The sequence below is a fragment of the Balaenoptera acutorostrata genome, chromosome 1 (genome assembly GCF_949987535.1).
Source record: "Balaenoptera acutorostrata chromosome 1, mBalAcu1.1, whole genome shotgun sequence".
Taxonomy (NCBI): domain Eukaryota; kingdom Metazoa; phylum Chordata; class Mammalia; order Artiodactyla; family Balaenopteridae; genus Balaenoptera; species Balaenoptera acutorostrata.
The window spans coordinates 42,047,451-42,064,423 of NC_080064.1; the positions used below are offsets into that span (position 1 = coordinate 42,047,451).

General features: G+C 38.8%; 1 protein-coding gene across 4 annotated transcripts in view; it reads left to right on the plus strand.

Annotated features, from left to right (window-relative positions):
* ELAVL4 (ELAV like RNA binding protein 4) overlaps window positions 1-16,973 on the plus strand; it is a 79,048-nt gene that overhangs the window by 16,572 nt on the left and 45,503 nt on the right. For all 4 annotated transcript variants that reach the window (XM_007164485.2, XM_007164484.2, XM_007164486.2 and 1 more), the window contains exon 2: window positions 14,558-14,798. In XM_007164485.2, coding sequence (XP_007164547.1) covers window positions 14,558-14,798 — 241 coding nt within the window. The remainder of the gene's footprint in view (window positions 1-14,557; window positions 14,799-16,973) is intronic.

Genomic DNA, 16,973 nt, shown 5'->3' on the forward strand with positions numbered 1-16,973 from the left:
GAATTCTTTCCAGTGGCTTTGTACGAGTTCGTCTCGTTTCTGCAGGGAGATGACACTTGCTGTGTTATCTCTGCACTTGCCACCGCGCCTTTCCGACGGTGGCCTGGAAAATTCTCCTGAAGGGCATTTGGTCCATGTAGCTGCCCCTTGGGGTCCACAGGAGGGAGGAGCCATCCAAGTGGACCAAGAATACCCCCCACTCTCTCACCCTGAGCAGGTCCATGTGGAAAGCCAGGAATGCCCTCCATATTCAGTATACAGAGCAGTGTGTCAATTTCCTGAAATTTCCCGTGAAAACAAAAGGGTTTTCATTTTGAGAAATCAGAAACCGTAATGACTGCTTATTGCATTTGAAGTATCCAACTTTAACCCATTCACAGTAGAGAGTTTTTTAAAAGAGCAAAGTGTACCAGAAATTGTGTCTGTAAGTGTTAAATATGGTGCTTGCATTATTCTTTTTTTAAAGTTCACTTAATCTCTCCTCCTTTGCTCTATATTTTCCTGACTGGTATTATTGTGAGAACTTATTAGTTAATGTTGTGAAGCATTTTGAAAATGGAAATAGCCATTGACATAGTGATGAGTAGTAACGTTTTTAAGTGTTCTTTTCTATTTCAGAAATTAAATTCCAGGGATAAATCTTACCAGCTCTCAGATTAGTCAACTTTGCCACCTGCAACACATTTTAATGGGCACATATTTTCAGTATGTTATGTTTTGGACCAGGAGAATGAACATGTATTAAGTGCTTACTGTGTGCTGAGCTCTGAGCCAAATGCCTTAAATTTGTTATTTTCAGTCTTCACAGTAACCCTGCAAGGCAGACAGAAAATTGTTCGCATTTTTCAGATGAGTAAATTTGAATTGCACCTCAGAGAATCTTAAGTGGCTAAGCCAAGGTCAAGGCTGGAGCTGGTTTTCAAACCCAGATCAGATAGACTCCAAACCTCATGCTCTTTCCATTATACCACGTAGAATTTTGAATTAAGATCTTTCCAGTAACAACAATTTATTTGGCAGTATTTACTGAGTAATAGCAGACACATAGCCTAGAATGTTTTTAATCGGATTAGATCATTTACTTTCTCTGAGACTACCGGGTTGCATTTTATGCTGATAGGAATTCTTTCCTCAAACGTGGAGGTTTAGGGAAGGGCACAGAATTTGGTTTCAGACTTGAGTTCAAGTTGCGGTTCTGGCTGAGTGACAGTGGACACTGCCTGAAGCCTCATTTCTCCGTCATGTGTAAAGTGACTTCACTTCTTCAAGCCTCAGTTTCCTCAGCTGTAAATGAGAGGAGTGACAATTACCTACTTCGCAAAGTTGTGGGAGAATTAAGTGAAGTAACGTACGTGAAGATACCTATTACCATTTATTGTGTGCTAACTGTTGGCAGTATTGGAAGGACTTCATGGTAATTGCTTGCCTAGACATTTTCCTGTGTAAACCAAACAGGATCTCCGTTTATTGAGCCTTTGCCATATTCCAGGCAGGGACTTTGCTAGGCACTTTGTATGTGCTTCTCCATTACCACATTTATGACATTATATAATAATTACTTATTTACTTATTTATTTACTTCCTTGCAGGCAGGAACCTCTTTTATTTCCTTTATATCCCTGGCATTTAACATAATGGCTTTTGGCTCATCGAAGGAACTCATTAATGTTAAGGAAGTTAGCTTGGCTTTTGTTTCTTTATACTGCTTTTCTTCTTTTAAAAGATAACTTCAGTTGTGGGAGGGGCTATTCAAATGAAGCACTATATTATCATTAGTAAATTGTGACTTACACCTTGCTTTAAAATATGCCTGTAACTAAAGAAGTTTAGGTTGCACTGATTTGACAACAGCTGATTCTGAATATCTGTTAGTCTTTCACTCTTTTAAAAGGTAAATTTCTGGGATAAAAAGAATATATCAAGAGTTGGAAGTGTTTGCAAGCAAATTTACTTTGTGTCTATGATTTCAAAGGAGATGGTTACCCTACTCAACTCTTTTCAGTAACCTTAGTGTATCATAATTTGGATGTGTCATATCTAAATTATTCTTAGGGACATATTAAGTTAGTCCTAAAAGGGTCTTATCTGAGCATTATATATTATGCAGTTTGAATTTTATTATAAAGGTAATAATTTTGAACTTTACCATGTGTTTTTAAAAGGCTTATTATTTCTCAATTTTTAAAATGCCAGTTGGACTCTTGCCCAATTAGTATGAATTAGTGAAATTTCAAAAACAAGTTTTGATAAAGACAAAAGATTGTTTGTGAAGACAGAAATATTAACTTATTTATCCTCTGTTCTAATCCAAAATTTTCTGTTGTTATGAAGCAAATCATAATGCATACAGTAGGAGATTTTAAAAAATAGAACAATGAGGAGATTGAGATGAAGGAAAACTAAGAGAATTTTAAAAATAAGATAAACTCAGGGGTAAGGTTTGTGCTTAAAAAAAAAAAAATCAAGTTTGCAGTGAGGTCCTATGCTCTTTCTTTACACATAGAGGGCTACAGATTTGGCACTCATTTTCCTAACAATATTACAAAGAGGGGACCCAAAGAATTACAGGATGCAGCATCCATAAAATAAAAGTAAACCCATCACACCGATAATAGAGAATATTAGTGGTTCATTGCCATAATAAAGTATTTGCCTCAAAGCAGATAGAAATATTCTGATACTTGGTATTTGTGATTTTTTTTTTTTTTTTTTTTTTTTTGCCTCTCCACTTTGCTTCTTGTTCATGAGATTTTTATAAATATGTATTAGGAGGATCTCCATATGCAGGAAAGAGAGAGAGAGAAGCTCAAAAAGCATCGCGTGGAATGCTGCTTGACAGTGTCATACATTCACAAGATGTCCTTGAAGATGGAGCACAGAACAGAGATCAGGGAAATTTTGGCAGCTGCAGTTGGGAAAATAAATGGCTGTTGTGTGATTGGGCAGATCCTGAAAGCAGGCTCCTGCTCAAACCATGTAATTAAGAAAAGTGGGAGCTTTTGTCCAAGTGCAGAATGTTCATAATATCAGAGTTTGTCAGCAGGAGCTTTTAGAACAGATCAGTACTTTTCACTCCCTGATCCAGGGAACAGTTTTCTTATAAATCATCCACTCTCCTTGCTGTCCTCATGAAGGTTGCTGCCAGGCGATAAGGCAGACTTAGATTGTAACCTCACTAATGCGCAGTGATGTAGGTGAAGGGGAGACCAAATCAGAAACTGTTTCAAGAAATGCGATTTTTATTCATTTGGGCTCCTATGTAGAAACAAGCAGAGTGTGGCCAAGGAGAGATCCTGCAGGACAGCTCTGGGAAGGAAATGGAATCATTTTTTGTTTGTTTGTTTTTGTTTTGTTTTTGTTTTGTTTTGTTTTTGACTTTTTGAATTTTATTTTTTTATACAGCAGGTTCTTATTGGTCATCCATTTTATACACATCAGTGTATACATGTCAATCCCAATCGCCCAATTCATCACACCACCACCACCCCCCCGCCACTTTCCCCCCCTTGGTGTCCATACGTTTGTTCTCTACATCTGTGTCTCAATTTCTGCCCTGCAAACCAGTTCATCTGTACCATTTTTCTAGGTTCCACATCTATGCGTTAATATACGATATTTGTTTTTCTCTTTCTGACTTACTTCACTCTGTATGACAGTCTCTAGAGAGATGGAATCATTTTTAATACTGTGGCTCCGAACTGGTTTGAAGGATTTGACATTTTCTTTATTTTTTAAAAATAGCTTCCTTTCAGATTATAAAAGTGCTATATTTTCATTGTAAAACAAAAAACCAAAAAACTTGGAAGATAGAGATGGAGACAAGTATAACAATCACCTATAATCCTACTATTTATTATTAACATTTTAATTTTTCCCTCCTACTCTGTGCATGTTTATATAATTGACATAGTCAATTTTTTATTTCACCTTTTTTCTACATTGATTACAAACATTTTCTCCTGTTATAAAAACCATTATAAACATAATTTTAACAGTTGTGGAATACCGTGTCATAAAATTAGATGATAACTTACTTACTCACCCCCTCTGTTGGGCCCTAAGATTGTTTCTATTTTTTCACACTTCTGGGTATACTTTTCTTAATATACCTTATTGTGCATACTTTTGGTCTACAGAATTCTGGATTCTTTTCTGAGCTTCAGAATGGATCATCGGTCCAAGAATATGAACATGAGGTTCAGAAAGGTTGTGCCAATTTTTATTTCCACCAGTAATGATGAGAGAGAGAGACTATTTCACTGCCCTTTAAAGCTTGACACTTGCAAACTTTGAATATTTATCTATGTTCTCTGTAAACATTTTGTCCACAAACAATTCACATCCACACTTCTCCCAGCCCAGGTCTGCATTCTCACCAACCCTGGTTTGCTAGAGTCCAATTTTACTTGCACCCACTTTCTTTCCCAGAGAGTGTCCCTTTTTCTAATGTTTCTTTCTTATACACAAACAAAAAACAAAAAGAGAAAAAGAAGTCAGTGAAGGAGGAAATTATAAATAAAATTTCAAGTGTGATACAGGAATTTTCAAATTTAAAACTACCCTATCAGATTGACATTCAAGATCTTTTCACTAGTGAACATACAGATATAATATGAGGCTGTGTGAATCGTCCATGGGTCTGATTTATACATCGGCCACTTATACATGCACTGAGGTGCTGAGAACCGTTTTGTTTCTCTCAGTAACTTTGGCTTCAGAATGTCCCCAGATAATCTCTCTCCTTCGAATTGGAAGGGCTGCTGGCATTATACAATTCCTCTTAACAAAGAGAAGGTTGCTCTGTGCAGATTTTTCTAGATACTAACTCCCTCTACTCCCCTCTGCTCTCCTCCTCCTCTCTACCCCAGCTGTGTTAAGAAAACAAGATTAATTTTCAAAATAAAAAATATTTTATGTAGATATCTGAAGAATTCAATCTGAGTGTGCACAAAACTTAAATTCAGAGCAGTGACCCAATGCTTTAAATCATGGTATAGATACAGAATAACATGTGGCTTTTTACAGCTGAATCTTGGTGAGTTTGCTCATACTCTGAGCCACTAGCCAGGCATTTTGTAAATATACAGTACTTATGTTTACATGAATTGTGCCACTGGCTACTGTTTATGCATTTAATCAGAAGATAAGTCCGATTTAGTCTGTGGACAGTTTTACAAGTGACTCATTAATGTTCTTTGTATGGAAGATGAAGATAACATATATCCCATCAAAACTGGTTCCCATCCCAACAGGAACCCACAGCTTAATATTAGGCATTTTGGTTATTTTGTCTACATTAAACATTCAGAGTTTGGGGGCTTAGGGAGTAGAATGGGAAAGGAATTGTTTTCCAGTTGATTTTTTTTATCAGAGCTGATATTTTTGCAGGAAGCCTGAGCGCTTGCCCACGAAATCGCATTTATATTAAAATGAAAACATTTGTCTTTTTCAAATATGCCTTTAATGAAGAAATCTTATTGAAAGTTTGGGATTGTATTTATTTATTGGCCATTTCTGAGAAGAAGACTGAGTGGGGGCGTGGGGGTGTGTGTCGTTTGAAGGTTTCCCTGTCTTTATAATGAACTGGACGATCAAGCCATCCCTCAGCTCTGGAGAGTTTTCTGTAAAAGTCTGTTAAAACCAAATACTCAGGGGTTGTACCAGGACTGCCCCAGATGGGCACACCAGGAAATCATTTTAGGCCCAAACTGAAGCCCTAAAGAAACACTATAAGATATAAAGGAGGCCAGTATTTATTTAGAAGGAGAAATGTATGTGATGTGTCTGGGGAAGAAGATTAAAAATTTGGATTTCTGTGAATTTGAGAATAATGCCTAAAAGACATTAAATTTTGATGATGCTTTTCATTTAAATGCTGGCCCTGCTATTTTAAGTATTAATGCCTCTTATTCTCTCCAGCGGCTGCTGATTTTTTTAAAAAGCCCTGACTGTCACCACTGAGAATACTTTTGGCATGCCTGGTGTTCATCTCCAGTGAAGAAGATGCTGTTTCAAAGGAGTGATGCCTCAAGCTTACCTCATTGTTACAAATAGTCACTTGTTTAGGACATAAGCATTTAGACCAGAAACAGGATTGTCAGTTCAGTATCAGAATGGCGTATGACTAGTCTATGTGTAATTTCATTTATGTGCTTTTAGTGAGGGGGTGGGGCATTGTTAGACAAAGTCTGAAGGGAATTGCTTAAAAGAAAGGGGTGTATATGATTGATTTTAATTATTTGTTTACCTCCCCTCCTGTCCCATCCTCTCACCTTGAACCCTCTAAGGGCAGGGATCAAATTATTTTTGTTTCCCCAATTCCTCAAACAATGCCTTGGTCTATAATAGCATTCAATAAACTTGTCTTGAACTGAAAACACTTGTTTTAAAGATATGCTGAGAATTTATTACCACATAACTTTCTAGAGTAAATAGGTCTTTCAAGTTATTTGTGCATCTGCCCAAAGGCATTATTAAACTGCCAGCATGTTTTCCTCAGTTGGAATTAAATTTTTTTTTCTAGAATTTTCTAGTTACCGTCTAGCAGAATCTACAGAAACTTGGTACAAATGGTTTTGGGGGACCTGAGTGCAGTGTTCAGCCAGATTCCCCTGGTCCAGGGGTCTTTGTGAGTCATCACCTATAATTTGGTTGGGGGTGGGTGTATATTCCCAAGTTCCCTTTTCCTAGACTGATCAGATCATAGATCTCAGCCCCTCCTCGTGGGCCCCGTTAATAACGTGTCTCCTTCCCAGTTGAATCATAACCAGGAAAATGTTACGTTAAAAAATAAATTAATCTGAAGGGACTTGAGCAAATTAAAACCTCTTGAAAAGCATGGAGTTTATGAGCTGATGGACAAAACTTTAAAGAAATATCAAATTGGGGGGGGGGGTGTAAGGACATTTTTAGTATCTTTCAAGGAGCAAGAAGAGAAGTGAGGAATTATTCCTAAAAATAATATCTGTCTTCAGGAACACAGAGCCTGCTGTGTAATTTTCTAACTCTGGGGATTTGTTTTTCAGGCTTTTGAAAAGTGGGTGAGATGCAGTAGTCTGGGCTGCTCTACCAGAGTCTAACATAGTGCATGTCAGAATTTTATAAGGGTCAAGTGGGAAATGCCTACAAAGAGAATTAGGACTTTTATTTTTGTTCTCATGAATAATTTAAATCTATTTCTTTAACGGTTCGATTCAGTGACTGCCCTTGGTAAACATTATTCTTCATGCTCTTGGGAGCACTTGTTCTACTACATAAGGCTTAGCCTTTATACATAAATTTTCAAAAGTCGTTCCAGCATGGTAAAAGGAAACACCTTTAAATACTCATTACAATATTTAATAAAATACATATGTGGATCGCAGATGTACACACCTGAAGCAAGTTTACAATGAGTACAATTCCTTTAGCATCTTTCTAGTTTCTGGGAGTGCTGACATTTAGAGGGTGCTGAAAGTAGAAGGGAGAGTATTTGAAAAAGAAACATCATATTCCTGTGACCTTCTTAGGTTCTTTTCTCTTGATCCTTTTGACTGATGATGGAGTATCGAGGTCACCGCCCCACCCCCCAAGAAAATCAGAAGTTGAGGACAGCCGAGAGTGGTGTGATGGGAGTACAAGGGCCCTGCACTGGGCTCTCACGTGATGAATGTCAGTAGTGAGTTCCACATCGACACAGGTTCCTCTAATATAAAATTGGAACCTTTTATTTGCCTCGTGAAGTAAATACTGAAAGTGTAAACTAGGTTAAGGTACGTAAATGCAAGACCATACAATTTATTGTCAGAGTGCCATTTCTATGGAAAATACTGGAGCAAAACCAGGGTGGTGTGGCTGACTGGATTGGTGTGAGGGCTATGGTAGGACCCCTGCTGTGCCTACCTGGGGTCTGGAACAGTGATCTCCTCGGCTGTGAGGAGTAGGACCAGCCCTATGACTCTTACCTGACTTCCCCCAAGCCTGAGCACATGAAAGCCTTGTGAAGCGTGGGGGACAGAGGGAGCTGTAAGAGATTCATGAGCCAATGGAAGAAATATTAAAGGAGGCCTTAAGTACTTTCCAGAATTTTAGAATGGGTCTCGCTTAATATACTTAAAGGACTTTCTGGCCACAGGGTGTGCTTGCTCTCTCCTCTGACATGTGGACCCTTCAGCAATAAATATTTGTTTGAATGAATGAATGAGTGAATGAATTCTGAGGGCAAGAAATTACATGAAAAGAGTGATTGGGGAAGGAAGGCAAGTTTTTACCCTTTGATTATATTGCTACTCTTAGAATCAATTGGGAGATTTCAGTCTGAGACAAAGGATTGGCTTTAGTGTACCTAAAATGTTATGTGCATATATATATATTTTATATATATGTACATATATATTTAGTGTACCTAAAATGTTATGTGCATATATATATTTTTTATATATATGCACATATATATTAAAATGTTATGTGCATATATATATATTTTATATATATGCACATATATATTAAAATGTTATGTGCATATATATATTTTTTATATATATGCACATATATATTTTATGTGCATATATATATTATTTAGTGTACCTAAAATGTTATGTGCATATATATTTTTCTGAGAGCAAAGGCATTCACCGGCTTCTCTACAGGGTCCATGTGGGCCAAAGCTTCAGCCCTCCTGCTTGAATGAATGCCTCTTAGAATCTGCATTTTAAATAATACCTAAGTGTATGCCTGGCATATAATAGCAACTCAATAAGTATTCTGTCCTCTTGTTATATGTAAGATGGAGAGAACATTAATAAAATTATTGGCTTGTACTTCACAGGGTTGTTAAGAGGGATCTAGCAAACTATTGGACTTTTGAGGACTTTCATTCATTCAGTAGTTCTTTATGCAGAGCCTACCAATTCTCAGGCCCTGTCCTACACGCAGGAGATACTATTATAAACAAAACAGATGTGGTCTCTGTACGATGGAGCTCAGAGTTCAGGCCGCCATTCTTTGTGAACTGTTTAAAGTACTCTACTCAGAAAAGTAAGGAGGTAGACATGTCTCCACACCTATATTCAAGTGCATTTCTGTGATATGGCCACCTTCACACCCTCCCTGAAAAAAAAGTAGACGTAAACTCTCATCTAAGGGGCTATGTCTGCATTGTCACAAGAATACTCAAGTGAGGTAGCCTGTAGGCCTAGGCTTAACTCCTAGCTCTGTCTCTAACTAGCACTGTGACCTGTGCAAGTCACTTCCCCTTTCTGGTCCTCAGTTTCCTCATTAAAGTTACAGGGTTGGGCTTGGTGGTCCCTAATGTTCTCTGATATCTGTCATGCATCCACACTGTGAACTCAGTGAGGGCCAGCTCCTTGTCTTTGTTGTCTGTGTATCCCCAGGACCTAGCACAGTGCCTGGCACTCCAGGGCTCCATCTCCCTTCATCTAACATTCCCAGATCTAGCCATTGTGGAAATGAACCCTTTTTTAATGCATATAACCGGGCATGTCCAGGAAGTAGTGTAACAGATACCTTGGGCGGACAATAGCAAAAGATGTGATTGAACAGTTAATTTAGGACCATTGGGAAGGACCCAGAATTGTGGTGACAGAGATGCCATGAAGGACAGAGAGGGTTGGCTCTTATTTTCAAGAACATCCTGAGAAAGAAAGAAGCCTGGCCCAGCCTCTGCTTCTTACCCCCACTGCCTCCGCAGAGATAAACGACCCTGAGTGATGATCCAGCAGCTGCATGCCTGAGGCCTTCCCTCTTGCTTTTGTTGTATATTTTGCAGAAAAGAAAAAGGGGGGAGTGGGAGGGGTGAGGTTAATGCCTTGAGTGTGAGTAATTAGTCATTCAAACCATCAACATTTACAATGACAGGATTTGAGTGCCTACATTATTGTGCACTGCTCTAATAGTTTACCCCTGAAATTTTCTGCCTGTATAATGTTTCTTAAAATATATCACGGGAACATAAAAGATTTAATGCAGTGCTTTGTACAACCATTAGAGTTTGAAGTCAACTGAACCTCCTCAATGCTCTATCCTGGATGCTGACTGTAATTCTGTTCTTAATTGCCATTCAGAGGAGGGAAGGAAGGCAAGTCAGGGGTTTGGAACCTGGTCAGCTACGAAGTTGGCTGTGAGACCCACACAGAATCCTTCATTAAAGTCCATATGCACACTTGAGTAACTGATATATTTATTTGCAATGACAGTTGTGCTGTTAGAATATCAAAGGCCTTAGAGTAGGGAAGCAAGCGTTCTGATTTTGCCGAGCCAGCCTCTGAATTTATTGGAGGATATGCTTCCCACTAATACACATGTTTACCTCTGGTCTGTTTCCCAAGTAGAGATTATAAGTGTCCTCTCCTTAAGATCTATCATGTAACCTTAAAGTGCCACAGTTTCATATTCTTGCATTCAATATATTTACATCTTGGCAACTTTCTTATTTTCCAAGTAATGTTTTAAAATGCTCTTGGTTCACTTGTGTATCAGATTTGATTCTGACATTTTACATTTCTGATTCTTTTTTTAAGCCTGTCTTGCATCCTGGGATGCGTCATTAAGACCAGCAAGGGGTCTTATTACACGATGTATATTAACACATTTGCAAATGTTTCTCAGCTTTGAAGCTGTACGTTTTTATTGAGAAAACTCTGTGTGTGTGCATATGTGTATTTTCCTCAGTTCCTTCTGAGTCCACAAAAGGATAACTGTGTAGTGTGTGTGTGCAGAGCAAAGAGAGCTCCATCTCCATGAGACGAGAAATGACTTGACCTAATTTATAGGTTTGTTTGGTTAAAGTACCTCAGTACCGAACATTGTATCTCATGGTTCCTTTTCAGGGGTCTGGGCCCAGTTCGGGTTGTCCGATGTCCAGATGGGGCTCAGCTCCAGGAGTCGACATAAATTAGGAAATCCACATAGGATGTAAGGAGATCCAGAAAGCTGATTGGGGAACTGAAATTTCTTTGCTGCAGACTTGATACTTCCTAGGCCTTTCTGGAGCAGGGAGATGTTCACAGGGACAAATGCTGGCTTTTGCCACGTGTGTCTGTGAGTCAAGCATCCAGTGAACAAACACCGAACACGGCTGTCAGGTAACCTTCAGTAGTCTTGGTCCCGCAGAATCTCAGCATGCTTAGGTATGACTTACATTCTTCTTACGCCATCATTAACACCCACAAAGCTGCCTCGCTGCAGAATATTTTCTAGGTGTTTGTGCAAGAGCCGAGCCGTAAGAAGGGTAACCTAAGAAAGTGGAGCAGCGAAGGTGTTCTGTAGATTGTGGGACTGGCTTTTTTGCCACTAAATCAAAATGTAGTAGTTGGGCAGCTCTGTGGTTCTGCCACCCGAGCCTCCTGAATTGGATAAATTCTGTTTTTTAAGTTCCTTATTGAGTTGGCAGTGCTCCTTGTGTTTGTTGCCTGGACACCTGACTCAGTGAAGCAGTGAGACGACACAGCAAACGGAGGCACTGCACAGACCCAGGAGGCCGACGGCTTGGCAGAGCAGAAACCTGCCTCTCAGGCAGGAGTTTCAATGATGCTCCGTAACAACATCTCCATTAGCGTGACCCCTCCCCTGGGCGCATCGCCCTCATTCTTTCCTGGTCCCTTGCCTCCAGGGCAGAGCAGCTGAATAGGATTTACTGGGTGCATTTTCTATCAGTGCTGAGGAGAGCTTGATTTACGATTCCTCTCAGGAACCCTTTGCTTTCTCCTTGCTGTTTGGACCAGCCTAACACAATCCCACAGTTGACCTGAAGCCAAGAAAGTTGTGATGATTTAAGTGGAGCCACTTACGTTACCTACGTGATGGCAAAGAATCTTAGAAGCTTCCCACCTTCCTCCATCTGCCTTATTTCCATGACTCCTCTTGAGACTTCTTTTTTTTTTCTTTTGGTTTCATATCCCATTTGTGATTATCAGAAGGAGAAACGATTACAGTAACGCTCACCTATGTAGGGCATGATGAGGAATAGTATTTATGATGCTTCTAGCCACTTTATGTTCTAGGCAACTTATAACCTTGCACAGTAGGCTTTATTCCAGTTTACAAAGAGGAAACTGAGGCTTAAGAGTATTGAAGTAACCTGCCTGAGATCACAGAGCTAATAAGTAATAGAACTAGAATTTTAAGCTGTTCCCTTGGCTAAAAACTCATTCCCTTTTTACTACCACTATGTTTCAGATGAGTAAATAAGCAAAAAACAGAACAAAACAAAAGCAAAAAATGGTCTCTAGTTGATGAGCAACTAGAACTTTCATACGCTGCGGGTGGGAGTGTCAATTGGTACATCTACTTAGAAAAACTATTGACAGTATGTACTAAAGCAGAATACACCCTATGACCCAAAAAATAGACTTCCAGGAATATTCCCAACAGAAATGTGTGTGTGTGTGTGTGTACACCAAAAGACATGTATATAATGCTCATAGCAGCATTATCTACAATAGTTAAAAACTAGAAACAACGCAAATGTTCATCAAAGTAGAAGAGATAAATAAAACGTGATATTTTCATACAATGGAATTCTCTACAGCAAGTGGGGAAGAACAGCCTACCACTACATCTCACCACATGGATGACACCCAGACACAATGTGTGAAAAGACATAAAAGAGTACGTATTGTGTGATTCCATGTATGTAAAGTTCAAAAACAGATAAAACAAATCTATGGATTAGAAGTCAAGAGTAGTGGTTACCTTTGGGGGTGGTATGAATAACAGGGGTGGGGACACAAGAAAGGCTTCTGGAATGCTGGTCATGTTCTGTATTGTGATCTGAAAGGTGGTTACTTAGGTGTGAGTTGTGTTTACTTTGTAAACACTCCTTGAGTTGCACCCTTAAGAGTTGTACATTTTGCTACATGTATATTATATAAACATGCTTATCTCCCCAAAATTCTCTGAGCAGCCAAATGGTAGTAATGGAAGCTACTAGTAATCAGGTATCTGCTAAGCTTTGGTTTCCTTGTCTATAAAATGTAGAGGATATTAGAATATGGCTCACTGCTTTCTTGTGGGGAGTCAGTGAGAGAAGTCACATCAGGTGATCGGCAGAATGACTTTAATAAATATCAATGATTGTGGTTATGTTCCCACTACTATTCAGGCACTTTACATACGTCTGTCACCAGATCCTTCTTACCACCTTGCAAGGCAGGTGGCATTGTTCTCCTCTTTCAAATGAGGAAAACTAAGGCTCCCAGAATTTAAATCCCTTACCCAAGGTCCCACAACTAGGGAATGGCAGAGCATGATTCCATTTCCAAGGAGTTGATGGTCAATTTCACGTAAGACAGAAACCACATCATGAAGGATGAATAAGGGATGGTGCTGGGATAGAATGGAAAAGTGGGACTGATGAGCTGCATCTGAGGCCAGGAAAACTAGATGCAGGCCCAGACTCTGCCCCACTTTCCTGTGATGACAGAGAAGTTGCTGGATGTCTCTGGAATTCATCTCAAACATGAGAGTTTTGAACTGAATTTTATTCCCTGAAGTGACTTCTGGCTCTGTAGTTTTGTGATTCTCCATGTTTGTCATTCTATACAAGGCATCTTTAGGACCTGGCTCCATGAGCTTAAACCCATTTTTCATGTGAAACCTTATTCTATCAATATCTTCTTGGGACTTTCCTGAATGCCCCTATCCTTTAAGCAGGCTTAATTGCTCCTCTGTTACAGGCCCATTGTCCTACTGTAGCCATCTGCCTTCTGTGTCCTCTGTGGACTGTAAGCCCCTTGTGGGTAGAGACTGAGACTGATCTCTTTTATTTCCATGCATGCTGCCTCAAACAGTTCACACATTCGTGGAAATATTTGTTTTATTAACTGTTTAGGTACAGTGAAAGTCCTTTTTAAGTAATGTGTGAGAGGACAGCCTGGGGCTGTGCTAGACTTAAAGTGGAGACCTAGAGAGAACTTTTCTTTCATGTTTTTAATTTTATTTGAGATCCAGGAGAAATAGTAACAGAGGCGCTGGGGAGAAAAATTATTAGATAACTTTGTAGCTCCCCAGCATGCCTTTATGAAATCTGAAGTTTGATCAGTATTAAGTATCAGTGAAAATCTAAACCCTTCCCATATGGAACAACCCCACTTAATTTAATGTCATTTTACTTTATGAGACAGTTAATAAACAGGTACTGTATTTGAACTTGTGAGCATAGCCCTCTATATTTAGCTTTTTCAGCTTTAATGGAACTATAATTTTAATCATGATTATTACTTTACATTTTAATTATAATTTGGTGTGGCTTAAGTATACATTTCTGAGAGTGATTGTGTAATGAAAACAGGAATTAGCTTTTCATTAACAAAATAATGGGAGAGTTCCCACTGCGTTCTAGTCTGTGCTCAAAATCTACAGGCTGGCCTAAAAATAGCAAGGGGAGTTTAACATTTTGGTTAAAAACATGTTTCCAAATTGGCTGTGTTCACAACCCCATCTCTTTTGCTCCATCCTGCTTTATCTTGTTCTCTTTCTTTACAAAAAATAAAATAAAATCTTGAAAGAGACTTTGTGTCTTTGAGATATCAAAAGGCTTACTATTTTTATTTTTATTTAGATAATTAGCACCATGGAGCCTCAGGTGTCAAATGGCCCGACATCCAATACAAGCAATGGACCCTCCAGCAACAATAGAAACTGTCCTTCTCCCATGCAGACAGGGGCAGCCACAGATGACAGCAAAACCAACCTCATAGTCAACTATTTACCCCAGAATATGACCCAAGAGGAATTCAGGAGTCTCTTTGGGAGCATTGGTGAAATAGAATCCTGCAAACTCGTGAGAGACAAAATTACAGGTATGCTCTTCTTCGATATTCTAGGCTTGGGATTCACAGCTGCGTTGTTCCATTAGATGTGCAGATCTTAGCAGAAATGCATATGTGTGGTGATGCCTTTTGAGTGTCTGCAGCGTGTATCCTGCATTCAAGGTCAGCGTGGGTACACAGTCATAAACTCATATGCGTATGTATACTACACGAAACCATATTGCAAATTGGTAAGACTGGGAAGCAGATAAAGATTTTGGAGCTTCCTCAGCTTTAGTTTATGTGAAATAATCCTTTGGCTGTGTCCTCTTTTATTCTTAATCAGCCACCCCTACCCTTTGTTCTTTAGTTCTCAGTTCTGCCCTCTGCCCTCCCTATACCAGTTCTTATCTATTTATCCCTTTCCTCTCAAACATTTGGTTTGCATGTGTCCAGTGTTCTTCCATGTATCTGAGACTGTCTTTTAAAGGGGGCCATTGTGGTCACAACTGCCCATTGTGCCTGGGAGAAATAGGCCCCAAGGATAGCAGATCATTCTGGAATAAAACTACCCTGTAGTAGGAGGGAGATGCTTGATGAAGGTATTTTATCTTATTTATTTGTTTGTTGTGAAGATACTCTCTGAGAAGTCAGAGACTTTTTACTTGAAAGTGAAACAATACCCTATACTTCAATACTTGAAAGTTTTAGGTTCTGATTTTTTTCTAACTGACAGCCATTTATTGAGGACTTAATGTTTGCCAGATACTGACGCTACTGTCCTTTGGGGCTGGGGCTGGGGGTAGTTTCCTTGTAATCCTTCTGGAAGTGGGAATGTTTTCTTAGAAAAATACTGGACTACATAGTGACAGCAGTGCAGCTACTGTTCTCTGATGCTGCCGTCCTAAAATCATTCACACTCAGCTTTGAATATTTGTCATTTTTGGGTGTTGACTTTTGTTTCCCTCTCTCTGGACAGTTTAATTGAAGAGCAGCTGACCTATATAAGAAAAAGGAAACTCTAAAATACAGAGATACATTATCTTGATTTTTAAATCAGAGAATCCAGTGTATTTATGTGCGTGTAGCTATATATATTCTCCAGTTCTTCTAATTCACTTGTTAATTTGTCCCCCATTTATATTAAGTATTTTGCAAAATCATAAAACTAAAATAACTGTCGAAAATGTAAGTCACATAACCCTCTAAACATAATTTCCTCTTCTGTAAAATTGGAAAAGAATACTTATCTCAAAGGGCTTATTGTGAGGATTAAATGAGAGACTGGATATATACTGCCTAGCACAATACCTATTGCATAGCAGTCTCTCAGTAATGGGGGAAGGTGTTATTATTATAGGTACAGTTAGTATGTTTCAAGGAGAATGGCTAGAACAGAGAAATTTTATCAAGGTCTCCAAATGGGCCAGGGCTTTGGTGTTCTTATCCCAGAGCCCTGGATCATCCATCCTTTGACAGAACTGCCTGTGCTCTCAGAAAGCCAATGTTTAGATTCCTGAAGAATCTTTATATAATAGGATGATAATTCAAACCAAATTAAAACCAGTTAACCATATGATTCTTCCTCCCACTCCTGTATAGAAAATGTATTTTTGGTGTAGCCTTACCTTCTAAATAGGGACTCTGCCAGCTATATTAGTGAATATTATTAATCACCTTTTCAAAAGAGTTCCTTTAGAACTATAGCAAGATTTTTGAGAAGTACTGATTCGTGGTGTTGTTCCTTGTTTTCTAAAGACACATGTTTAAACAAGCAGATTCCTTTACTGAAAGAATGCTAATTTGGTAGTTCACTGAGTGTATTTGAATAAGAGTGACAGCTTCGAAGACAGCCTTTAATTTGGTATACAAAACCAAAATTGTCAACTTTGGTTTGTTTAGCACCCTCTCCAGCACAAGCAGAGACATTCAGTAGCATCTGAGCTTAAAGAAGAAGCTTACGGGTTGAAAGCAGAAATACAATGCAGGCATAAATTTATAATTATGCATTTTTTTAAATTCAGGGGGGAAAAAAATTTTATTTGCAGAGAACTTATGGGAATGAGGCAGGGAAATATAGAGGGACCAGAGATATTTGCCCTCATTTGGTAGCAGTGTTTAATAAAAGTAGAACTTGTGGTTGTAAAGAGTGCTTATTAAATTCTTCATTTACACTACCTAATTAATTCTAGCATTTTAAATTAACAGTGAAACTGGTCCCTGCTG